The sequence below is a fragment of the Corvus brachyrhynchos genome, unplaced genomic scaffold, assembly GCF_000691975.1.
Source record: "Corvus brachyrhynchos isolate BGI_N302 unplaced genomic scaffold, ASM69197v1 scaffold115, whole genome shotgun sequence".
In the NCBI taxonomy this organism is placed as follows: Eukaryota; Metazoa; Chordata; class Aves; order Passeriformes; family Corvidae; genus Corvus; species Corvus brachyrhynchos.
The window spans coordinates 12,202,060-12,214,846 of record NW_008239553.1 but is presented as its reverse complement, the minus strand read 5'-3'; the positions used below and the strand labels follow the sequence as shown (position 1 = coordinate 12,214,846).

Sequence of the window (12,787 nt, the reverse complement as noted above, 5' to 3'; positions counted from 1 at the left end):
TGAACTGTAAAGGTCTGCAGTGCCCTTATTGAGTTGCATTTACTGTTTTCAGACATTTTTCCCCTGTGTTGAGGTAATTTTTTGAATTTTAAGCCTGTTTCTCAATGTGTCTGACATTTTTTCTGGATTTCCTATGGGTTTGACAAACATACTGTCTGAATATCCAAGGTATTTATGAAAATACTGAATAGTGCTGGATCCAGAACAAACCCCTAAGACTTGCTCTTACCATAGCCCCTCTGCTGTGACAGTGAACAGCTAATAATTATGCTCCGACAGTAGCTTTCCAACCATTTTCACCCATTTTGCAGTAGTTTCGCCTAGACTATTATTTCTCTAGCTTGCTAATGAAAACATCTTAACAGCCTCTACCAAAAACATTATCAAAGTCATGATGTAGCTATCTCCTGCTTCTCCGTACCCTTGAGCCTGATTACTCCATCACAGAAGAAAATTAGATTGGTCTGACATGATTTGGTCTTGACAAATCTCAGTTAGCTCCTATTTATTACTGTCTTATCTTCTTGGTGCTCATAGGTGGATGTTTGGTTACTTGTTGATTATCTATTGATTAGCTGCCTTTCTGGAAGCTGAAGCCAGGCCCTCCTGGCTATCATCCTCTGAATGCTCCCTTTTCCCTGTTTGAAGAGAGCACAAAGAGATACTGTCTGAGATAAAACTGCAAGTGGGGCTTAACTCTTAACTGGCAATCTTTTTCCAGTGCTCTTTTACCACTTTTTGATGTGTAAGTAATGTGAGAACTTTAGTACCTAGAGGAATTACCCCTGATAGTTCAAGTTTAAATATGTCACTGCCTTGAGGGCAATGAAGGGCCTTCTGTCCCTGCCCACCTCCCGGGACTCTCCCCTCCCTGCCCATGGCCAGGACCCCAGGGTCTCACAGCCGCTTCCCCAGTGACGCTGCAGCAGGGCTGGTCTGCAGCTCCCAATAGCTTTGCCCTGCCCTGCCCTGCCAAGGTGGGCCCCCATCCTGTCCTTCCCCAGAGAGGTGCCTGATTCCCAGGGGTGGGGCTGCCCCGGTGCCCCCGCCCCGGTGCCCACTTCTGGCTGGGATGTAGGACGGTCCCTGGTTGCCAGACCCTGCTCCCCACCATAGGGAGCACCCAGCCCTCGCGCTGTCCTGAGAAGAATGTCTCCCGAAGATATATTGTCATTTCCAGCATTTTCTAGTATGTTCCTGGCAACATAAACCAAAAACAGCTGTTGCTTTTACGGGACTTGGAGAGGCAAGAGATAAGTAGCAAAGGGCAAGCGAGTGACTGCAAAATATTTAAAGGTGTGTGATAAGCTGGGCTTTTGCTGCAAACCAGCATTGTTTCTAGGGCAAAAGGAAAAAGAGAAATGGAAGCTGAGTTTGACAAAACTTCTTGTATGATTTAAGGAAAGAAAACATTTCAGTTTTTAGAGGTATGAAAGTAATTATTTTCTCATCACACTGAAAATGCAATTTCAAGGAAGATTCTAGGCAGCAGACTGTGAAACCAGCCATCAAAGTAGCTAAGATGTTCCAAAAACCCAGCACCATGACCAGGTGATGTGGTGGTGGCTGCAAGGGGCAGAGAGGATGGCAGCAGCATCCCTGGAAAAGGGGTGGCAGAGCAGGACACTCTGCCCGGAGGAGCAGAGCAGAGGCAGGCTCACCCAGCGGAGTGTGCCTGTTTGTGTCCTACACAAGGGCAAATCCATAAACATCGCCTTGGTTGTGCAGTGGCTGAAGGAATTTCTCTGTGTTGAAAACAGTAGCCTTTTTTTTCTCCCACAAAAAGAGGTTTGCCTCATTCTTGTATGGTGGGAAAAGGAAATCTGAGCATCAGGCTGACCCTTGGCTGTGTTAGGCATAATTTTACGGGCCACCTTCAATTTTTTTTTTTACTTAATTCACCTTCTCTCCAAATGGAATAGTCCTAACCTCTAATTTCTCTTCATCCTCCAGTACCTTCCTTCCAGATACAAGCTTGACAAAGCTTGTGCTCTGGCCACAGCTGCTGAGCTGTCACTGATTTCATACAGCTGCACACGATGGTTTCCGTTTTCTCTGTTCCATTTGCAGTGCACTCAATTTGCTACATTTCCCATCTCGGCAGACCGAGTGCAAGGTTTCATTTGAGCTGTCCACGGGGATGCTCAGATCTGTAGCCTGAGTGGTCACGGTTCATTTGAAATCCATCAATGTACATTAGTAGTTCAATTTATTTTTTCTAATGTTCATTGTCTTGCACTTCTCTATGCTGAATTTCATTTGCCATCATCTTATCTGACTGACTGGTTGTCTGCACTGCAGGGTAGCCCTTGTCAGAGAAAGGTGCAGAGATGAGTGTTCTTCTAAGTACTATCCTGCTTAAAGAATTTGCTGTGGTGTTGGGTCTCTTGAATTCTTTCCCAGCCCACTAGAATGGCTCAGCCAACATGCTGTGTGATACTGGGGGCCATTCTCTGGTCTCTTGCCCTCTGTAACTCCTAAAAGGAGCCGTTCAGCAGAGGGAGAAACATGATCAAGCCTGGTATTAGAGGGAATCCAAGCTATTTTACAGAAAATGATCTCAAGATCTGTGGATTATCTAGTGCTTTGAATGAGAAGTGTATGTGCCAGTATCTGCCTCTTGCAGCAGTTTTAGGGAGCTCCAGGACTCCCTTGCAAGGCTGGGAGTGTTTTGTCTTCTTCATGATTTGGTCTATCAAACAGCTACCACAGACAACTTCTTAAACTACTTTTATTGCATAAACAATCTTGATTGCTTTAGAAGCAGATAGTTTAGAGTTTGTAGGTTGTTTCCAATCAGAATCATGAACTTAAGAGTTCAGCACAGGCCAGGAGCTCTGCCTGTCCTCTCTCCTGATGACCCTAGTGAATGATTTTCAGGTGCTGGTATTGTACTGACTCTGTGGCCTAGGAAGGTTAGAAGAAAGTTAGGAGAGGAGAGGGATGGCCCAGGTCTTTTAACTCTTGTGGGATACTGGGGACAGTCATGTGCAGCTTTCAACTGTATCAGGGACATCTGTGAGACTGGGCAAGTCTGAGCAAGGCACAGCAAGGAACCTGTTAAATCAGCTGCCTCTGTGTTTGTCTGCAGTAGTGACTGTCGAAAGGCTGAAACTGCTTTTCCTCAAAATACTGTGTCTCAGCCACCTTGGCTGGAGACTGCTCTCAGACATTCATTGCCTGGAAGAATTTCCAAATGCCTGCAGTCTCACACATTCTGTGTAACAAGTGCTAAAGGGAATTTGGCTCTGCCTGTGCTATCAGGAACAGCAGCTTTCACCCCAGGCTCAGTCAGTAAGGATAGTGAAGCCTGCAATTTTGCTCAGAGATGGCAATTTTAACACCCTATGTGTGAGGACTTCCTGCTTTCCTTTCCAAGCTCTTGCCTATCCTGCCTTCCCCCATACCTGAGTGACTTCCAGATGTGTGGCAATGTCTGAACTTGCTACCTCTGTCTAAACATGGGCCAGCTGCTCTCCCTGACGCTCTGATGCTTGTCTCTGCTCTAGATGACGAGGGCTCCCCAAGGAGAGAAGAGCAGCCGGCGGGGTTTTGACGAGAAGGCTTACTTGTCCTCCAAGGTGCTGAAGGCTGGAGAAGACCCCTACCGCCAGCACGCTTTTAACCAGCTGGAGAGTGACAAACTCAGCAGCGATCGACCCATTCGGGACACCAGGCACTACAGGTACCCTGCAGCCCCTGCTCCGAGCCGGGGCTGCTGCTTGGTGCAGGGCGTCCACTGCTCTCCTGTGTCAGTCTGCAATGCCAACAAAGGATATTTTGGGTTTTTCTTTGCCAGCTATGGTCCACTACTTCTCTGAATTTCATGGTTTATCTGGAGAGGTCTCAAATGTTCAGAGAACCTTGACTAATTCAGTCCCAGCTTGTGACTTTTCTAACATCTCTTTTTCCAGATCCAAGCATCATCCTGTTTTAGCACAGCCCCTCCACTGCAGCTCAGATTGCTCATTGGACAGTTGTTTTTTGCCCAGCTGCCCCCACACTCATGGCTTCCCTCAGCATCCTTCTGTCCTGGCTGCACACAAAGCACACCTTTGTTGCAGCCTTGCTCTTTTCTAGTGTTTCTCACCTGCTGTGCCCTGGCTGTCTGAAGCTGGTTTGGTGCTTCTTTCCGGCCTGAACATCACTGGATGAGGGCTGCTGGGGTTGGGATGAAACTATTGTGCAAATACAGTGTTTCATGGCTTGCACAGTGCTTATTGTTCTGTCCTTGTTTCACTGAGGGTGAATTTGTTCTGCTGAAAAAAATAATCTTTCAATTGCTAATAGTGCTCAGGTAACTATTTTGTCATTTCTGGAGTACAAAAAGGTAATGCTGTAATAAAAAGAGGGTCTTGAAAACTGAAGGTTTAATAGTAATAGGATAGTGTACAATGGTCTACTTTAGTCCTAGACTCTACCTAGAACTACAGTTCTAGGTATGGTTGCAAAGCAACATTTCACAGCTGCTGGGAGCAGGAAACCAGGCATCTAAATTGATTGAAACTGTGAAAAGGATGCCAGGAGACATGGAGCTTTGTGAGCCTGCCAGCACTGACAGCCATCAGAGTGCTTTGTGAAGGCAAGCAGTCAGGACCTTGGTTGTGGGATCCAAGTCTTAGGCTCCTGTTCTCCAGCATAATATTTGGGATTGGCTTCCTAGTGACCTGGAGGCACTGGTGTCATGTCCTGTGTTACTGACAAGCCTCCCTGTCATGCAGAATTGCTGTTTTCTGTTAATCTGCTGTCATGTTCTGGCCTAAAATCAGCCCACTTCAAAGGTGAATTATTGTTTATTTTGATCTGTGATGGCATGCAGAGCATGTTTTTTGTGCAGAGCCTCATCTGTGCACTTCAGTCAGAAGAACAATATATATGTGACTCCCTGCAAAATAAACCTATTTCCATGTTTCTCCCCTTTATGGGGAGCAATTTGGGAATGAGCAATCTGTGTTTGAGAATCTTATGTTATAACAATATTGGAATAGTTGCTGGGGTGGCAACTCAGGATGATGACCTATTTCAGCTGACTGAAGTTAGGTTGTGGACCTGGCTCTCTGTTTAAGGAATGGGGGGAGTCTGTAGGCCACTAAAATATCAATTTTTCTTCATGCACCCAAGCAGAGCATGGACATACTTGACTCCACATCCTACAGGCTCCTTCTGACTTAGCATGTAGCTGTTTCTTTGATCCAAAGGGAGGGTCAACTTTCAAGCACAAACCTTGTCCTTGTTCTTTGTGATGCTGTAGTGATGCTGAAATATTGGGGAAACTTCCCCAAATAACACATACACCAGCCTCTTCTGCTTTCCCACTTCATGATTCCTTAATACATTTTGTATGCATTACATCATGGAGTTATTTTGAAACAATAATAAATATGGTCTGTCTCATGTCCATTATCATATTTTCCACTTTAGTCTTTATCAAGGTTTCTTTGTATATTTGAAAATTGCTGTATGAAGCTGCTGTCCCCTTAATAAAACATTGCAAGGAAAAAGTCATAAAACAGTAGGATTGAAAGTGATGATGAAAACAGTAACAATTTAGCAACAGCCATGAAAGAATAGTAAGTAAATGTGGAAGTACAAGTAGTGGGTCTAAGAAGCGAATTGTATTCCCTCTCAGGATGGAAATTCAGTCTATGCAAAGCCTTGAGTTATTAAAGGTAGGTGTGGGTTCTTCATCAGACAGGGAATTAGAGCAGACTGACTGCAGTTTGACACTGTCTGGAAGTTAAGAAGGCAGACACTTTGGAGGAGCAGGTCAGCCCAAATGTGCCATGCTTAGCATCTGCCAGAACTGGATTCAGGATTCACATCTGTGAGTTGTTCCCCTCACAGAAACTTTGTTCTCCACAGGGAGAAGCAGCCTGGTGCAAGATAATCCTTGGTTCTGAGTGTGAGAATGTATGTACGTACCTAACATTACAAAGTCAGATGAGAAGATAGAAGGGATTGCTCTTCATTGCCAGGGGGGCTAATAGTGTTGAGCCTCAGCAACTCCCCAGTGGAGATCACAGCACTAGCGAGTGTTTTCCTTTCTGTCGAGTGTCCAAAGAATTTGAAGTGCTTTATACAGCAATGCCTGGGTATATCAGCTCCATGCATCCTTAGCACGTGTATGTCCTGTGCATAAATAAACAAGATTTTATGTGAATCACAGGAAAATCCAGGGACTAGAGTCCATGATGTTGAAACTTAGCTCACTATAAAACCCATATGGCTTCCTTAGCATGCAGCTTTGTGAGTTTAGGTATCACAGCCTCCAAAAGTTGCCTTTCAATAGGCACAGTTGGTTTTAAGCTCTGCCAGCCTTGGTGCAGGGGTTGCTGAGGCCTCCCTTGCTGCAGCTCAACTGTGCCGATTCTGATTTTAGCATATTGCTCTCTTGTTAGAAATTCCAGGTACACTGCTGCAGTGGCTACTGCTGGGTAATGTTTGGATTACACTTCTGCTCTCCTGTGCTGCAGGTGCACTTCTGTACGCTATGACACTGACTTGCCAGCCACCAGTCTCATCATCACCTTCCACAACGAGGCGCGATCTACCCTGCTCCGCACGGTAAAGAGGTGAGTTCAGCTGGGGTGCCACACCTAGGTGGTGGAGTCTGGAAGTGCTCTGGTGGAAATTAGGCATTTTCCAGCAGCTAGACACGCAGGGTAGCTGCAGTTCCCCAAGTGATTGCATTCTACTCTCGAGCTGGCCCACTAGGACAGGCCAGGGGCTTGGATTGGCATTGTGGGCATATTTTCAAATGCACAGCATATCTGTAGTTAGCCACTGTATGGCTCCAACTGGGGGAGTCATGAGGAGCAAGAAAGGGCAGCTGGACCTGCATCCACAGGTGAGAACAGTCTGTGTGAGCTTGGTTTGGAAGAGTGAGGGGGGACCAAAGAGAACACTGTGTGTTGCCAGGTGCAACTTGAGGGATGGAGACTTGGGAGGGACTGTGTTCCACACATGGAAATAAGCAGCCAGCTCCCTGCTAGGGCACGTGTTACAGGAGCTGAGGCTGGCTCAGTGAGGGCAGGAGCACAGCTTGCAAGTCTCTCAAGCACGAAGTGGTGAACAGCTCTGGTGGAGACCAAGCCCTTGCTCAGAGTCCCTTGCTGGTAAACAGCTGCTGGACCTGATGGGCCACCAGCTTTGCACACAACCCCTGCTGAGCCTGCAGGACACTTGCTATCTTGTACCAGTGTCTCCTCCTATCTGAGTATCTGTAGGGGCCAAATCGAACTAAGTAAATAGGTGGCATAGGGCCTGTCAGCATCCCCAAATAGATGGAAGCTTGCAGTCATCTGTACCACAAAGTGATGTTCCAGCTGCTCCTTCACCTCTCTCTTCCATCACTCCCACAGAACCCAGGGAGGCTCTTTTCCTTTTAGTTTCTACAGAAAAAAAAAATGCCCTCTGACTTCTCTGACTTATTAAGTAATTTCTCAAAGGGTCTCTGAAGCCTGCAAGCAGGCCCAGGAACAGCCTGTTGAGGCTGAAGGAAGAGTGAATTGTCTGTGTAGAAGGTTGAGCTGATGGTATCACTAACAGGAATGCATTATTCATCATTGCCACTTCTTCCCTTGACAGGCCCTGTGGACTTAAAGAAATGTGCTATGTGAATGGCATGTCTAGAAGGCTGGGTTTCTGCCTGCCAAGTTTGATGCTATTGTGTTTTCAGAGACCTGTATATATTGCATTAACACATTTTGTCTTTTTATTTCTATAATTTCCTTTTCATTTGAATCATACAATACAACTCTACAGAGTCACTGCTCAGAAAATGAGCAGACTTGTTTGGAATCAGCTAGGGCAGCTGGAGGAGATTTCTGCCTTTTCAGTCATAGGTCAGACAGTAAACAGGCGCTGAGAAACCATGGTAGTAGGATCCTTAAGAAAATTTCAAGGTAGCCAATCAAGTAGCCAGATGCCATGATAGTTAAATGAAGAGAAGATGATATTCAGAGCAGAGTATTACATAGAGAGAGAAATGGATATCCAGATCCCATGGAAGTGATGTGTACTAATGAGTGTCACTGATGGCTGAACAGGCCAGGCTTTCTCAAAGCCAGGTCAGCTGAAATAGGCTGCTCAGGGCTGTGCCTGGTGAGTTTTTAGTATCTCCGAGAATGACGACTCAGCAAACTCTCTGGGCATTTTCTTCTCAAGGCTAAATAATCCCAGCTCTCTCCACCTCACCTCATCCATCTGATGCTCCAGTCCCTTAATTATCTTAGTGGTCCTTCACTGGACCTGTTTCAACATGTCCCACTTTTTCTTGTCCTGGAAAGCCCAGAACTGGACACAGCACTTAAGATGTGATATTACCAGTCTCTCAGATGTGGTCTCCTGCAACAAGAGCCCCCAACAAAGACCTTGAAAAATGAGTGACCCATCTGTTCAGATTGGTCCCTGCCATCCTGCTGCCACTGGAGGAGTGCTGCTGTGAGGAACTGGCTGCATTCTGCTGTGAATGGTGCAGTGGATGGAATTTCCTCCCAGACCTCTGGCTACAGCTGGGGTTTTCATTGCCAGATGGTTTACAGCCAGTGCAGGTGATGGATTTATTCCTTCCTTAAATCACATCAGAAGTGTCACTAATATATCCCTGTCTCATGAGAGATCCCGAAGGCTGAGTTCTTCTTGGACTCTACAGTACTTGCAGTGCCACACAACCAAGCATTGCTAGTAGCCTTGTCTTTTGAGCACTGAAGGTTTGACAACCATACACGAAGGTAAAGGCTCAGGTCACGGCTGCACTGCTAGAAGAGGCATAGGCATAAATCTGACTTACAGGTTGACACTGATGTTATAGAGGGATTTGACAAAGCTCTTCAGGGCCTCTTCTGTAACCTGAGAGTCCCGTCTTTCAGCAAAACTCGTCTGAATGTGCCAGGCTGAATTACTGCTCTGAGTGTAATTGTTGCGCAAGTCACATACACAGTCAGTGCACCAGCACTACGTAATTACTTTGCATCCCTGGCACTTTGGGATAAGCCAAGTATCAAAGGGACATAACTGTTCTGTTCTGTTGGGTTTATGACCTGGCTGTGAGTCTGCAGAGGACCACAGTGATATTAAGCAACAGGAAGCATAAAATTGCATTGCCTGCTTACCTGCTGACTAGTCAGGCTTGCAGCTTGTAATTATTTTTGTATCTGTAAGAGCTTTCTTAAACCAGGTAGAGCATGATTATTTAGATAATTAGAATGAACCATTTGAGATGCATCTGGTCAAAGCTAAATATGATTCTACTGTTATTAGGGGCCTTTTCCCAAGTTCAGTTATCATAATTACACTGTGGGGATGCTGTAAGAGAAATGGGTGTGAAAGAGGAAAACTGATGGCAATGAGCAGCACTAAAAGCAAAATTTTCTATGTCTGAAAAGCTGAATCTTTTGAGGTGAGTAGAAAATGTATTACCAGTTGAAGTTTTCATATGTAAACCTTTGCAGGTGTGGTTTTGAGTGTCTGAATTTGGGCAGTCAAAAACCAGGCATAAGACTTTGGGAAATTCTAAAATGAAATACATGAAAAGGGTACCGGGATTTAACTGATCTTAAACCCAGAGGGAGCCCAAATGTGCTCCCCTGAGCCAGATACTGGCTTACTGCAAGGTAACTCAACAAAGTAGCAATGCTGGTACCAAAAGACCTTGGGAAGTGAGCCAAGGATGATACTCTTGCATCACAGGCTTATTGCAGGATGATCTAAACGCGGCAGCTGTAGGGGCCAGATTCTGATCTGCATACCCTTCTTGCTAACCCAACATGCATGTGTGAACACATGGACTTTAATGCCTCTGGCAGCTCAGCAGTTGCCTACTTCTCCCTGCTGTCTCTGGGATCTCTGCTGTTGGGTGGAAACAACAATGTGCTGTTGTTGCTCCTTGAGGATGTATGTGTATGTCTGTGTATGAGGGAGAGGAGGAAATAGAGGAGTGACCGTGAGGAGGAATAACATATTCGCTCAAGTGCCCTGTTGCTTGTCCCTCCTGGCCTTCAGAGGCAGCATGGGCTGCATGCCTGCCTTCTAGTGTAGGCTCCAGCCATATGTTTCCAGTGTAGAGGGAGACAACTGGTTAAAAATATCCAGCAAGAGACTAAGAAGGGAAATAGGGAAAAAAAAAAGGGAAATGGGCTATCAGGCAAAACCCATGAACATGCCAGTTCAAATGGCTTGTTGCTGGCATCCTCAGTCCTGCAGGAGATGTGTGTCACTCAAGAGTTGCTTGCCTGCTTTGATCTCTTTTCCTTGCTAGGACATAGCTGTCACTCTTGAATCAGTCACTTGCTTGGCATCCTGGTCTCCTTCAGAAACAACTGTCACTCAAAAGGCATTTTGTGTGATTGATGTCTATGCATGATTAATCATTAAGCCATACCATCACTTTGCTGCTGCGATCATTCTTGCAGAAGAAAATGTCCACTGCTTTGTTGTTTGGTCGCTCTCTTTCTCTTTCTGATTTCAGTCACTATTGCAGGGACTGTTTGGTTTTGGTGCAAATGTAAAGGTGAATTGTCAGGCTCTAAGTCAATGGATTTGAACAGCTGTCAGTGGTTCAGTGCCTATGCAGAGAGCCTGTTAAAATTCTGATTAAGAGGATGCTGTTGTAATGCTAGAGCTTTTGGTGTAGTATCTCATTACAATGACAATTTAAATAATGGCAAAAAAGGATATTATTTTAGGGCAAAGGGAAAAGATACACCCTTCTGCTAATATCCAGAATAAACAAAATTATTGGTGAACTGAGGGGGGGATGGACGGAGGAGAGAAACTCATTGGCAGTGCTGCTGTCATGTCATGCAAGAGAGTAAGGATTCTGATACAGAAAGAAGAAGGAAGATGTGAGAAAAGGCAAAGTAGGTAGGGAATCCATGAGATTAAGGGGGAACCAGAGTCCATGTTTCTGCTGTAACAGGCAATTGTCATTTGGATTTTGGAATTCTAATCACACATTTTTGTGTCTAAAAGTGATTGTCATGGCAGTCTCTGCACCTCAGTGAAGGGAAATATTAGGATTACTGTGCTCCTTGTTAAAAAGACAGGGAAGACAAAGTGCAAAGAAGATTAAGTACCTTTCCCAAGGAGCCACAGCAAGTTAACTGCAGAGCTGAGAGAAGAACAGGACACTGTACAATGACCTGTGAACTCCTCAAGGGGTGTGTTCTCTCCACTGGGGAATCAGTGGACAGGTAAAGAACAGAGAACAGAATGGGTTTTCTTCCCCAGTTATGTTGAGTTGAAAGACCTGAAACTTGTGGAGAAAATATGAGCATTGCCAATAGTCAAGCTAGTGGAAGAAGATGTAGAATACCATTTTACAGCCATAATACTGCAGTCTGTCTGGGTTGTTTTGCACTGTGTTTGCACAGACAAGAATTTCAGTGCAGGGCAACCTTGTCTGTAAAATATGCAGATGATGGTTGTGCTGGGAGAAGCTGCACTTAGAATGACAGAGGAACATCCCCCCACCTCCCACCCCACCATACTAGAGGATCCAGAGAAACATGAGCCAAGAGAAGCAAATGAGATTCAGCTTTGGAAAATGCAAGCTCAGTCATCTAGGGACATGTAAGCTCAAAATACAAACACTATCAGAAGCATATAAAGCAATGTGAATCTGAAACAGAGTGGGATGTGTTACTGAGCAGCAGAACAGTCCGAATTTTGCTGTGTGAGAAAGCAGAAAGCTCTTCTGACTTCAGCTCAGTATGCAAAGCCATCAGTAATGTCACTTAACAAGATGGTAATTTGTTTCTCTACACCTTCATGGATGGGAGTATGGGACTATTCTTGTTGTCTATTTGCTATATAAAACAACAACAAAAAAATCCAAAAGAGAAAAAAATCCAGAAATTTTTCTCCAGTATTGCTCAAAAGAGCAGGTGCCACTGAAATGAGACAAGTTGTTAGAACTAGGAGGACAGTATTTGCCTCTGTTTTTAGTATTAAAATTTGCATAGCTGCCCTCTTCATTGGACTGCCTAAGTATCACTGAACAACCTTGTTGAAGTTAATGAGGACTGGTGTGTGCACAGAGGCTTTGGAGGAGGCTTGAAGGGGAAATATGATGTGTGATGGTAGTAAAGCCAAGAGAAAGACTTGAAGAAGTTCATGGAAAAAGAGTTCAAGCATTTTAAATGAATGAGACTGATAAGAGGTCGGAACCAAACTGCTCAGACTCCAGGGTACCAGAATGCTTTGAGCTCTGAGGAGGGCTCTCCTTGTGTGTGTCCTGCAGATGCAACCTCACTGCTATCCCAAGGGTATTCCATGGAATGGTGCAACCAGCCTGAGGAGAGGGGGTGCTTTCAGCAGGTGTGGTGCTGGTTTGAAAGACAGACAGGTAACAGCAAAAGAGGGGGGAAAAAAATCCAAATCCTGAATATTGGCAATACTTCCTTCCAAAGAAGTGAATTGGTGAGGAAGTCTGAGCAGGTCTCACCTGTTGCATTGAGATAGAGCTCCTTGGTGGGGAAAGTGGCAGCACTTTCTGCTCTCCAGCAGTGATGAGTTTTGCCTAGAGCCTGGCAGATGCGAATGGCCATTGGGCTGCCTCGGGGCAGGTGGTGCTCTCCATTTTGCCTCTGTTTAGAGGCAGAGAGCATGCTGCAGCATCCTTTGCTAGCTGCCCCAGGCAAGTCTCACAGTCAGCTCCTGGCTGTGGGTCCTTGTAAGGTCTGGCTGAGATGTCACAGCTCTCTGGGATAGTCTCACTTGCAGTTTGGCTCCTGCCAATGAGCACTGTTACAAGGGCAAGGTCACCACTTCCACTTTACTGGAGTTT

At 45.4% G+C, this 12,787-nt stretch overlaps 1 protein-coding gene across 2 annotated transcripts in view; it reads left to right on the top strand.

Annotated features, from left to right (window-relative positions):
* The window catches only part of GALNT16 (polypeptide N-acetylgalactosaminyltransferase 16), a 51,478-nt gene that overhangs the window by 9,772 nt on the left and 28,919 nt on the right, over nucleotides 1–12,787 (top strand). For both annotated transcript variants that reach the window (XM_008639524.2, XM_017742185.1), the window contains exons 2-3: nucleotides 3,510–3,685; nucleotides 6,474–6,572. In XM_008639524.2, coding sequence (XP_008637746.2) covers nucleotides 3,510–3,685; nucleotides 6,474–6,572 — 275 coding nt within the window. The remainder of the gene's footprint in view (nucleotides 1–3,509; nucleotides 3,686–6,473; nucleotides 6,573–12,787) is intronic.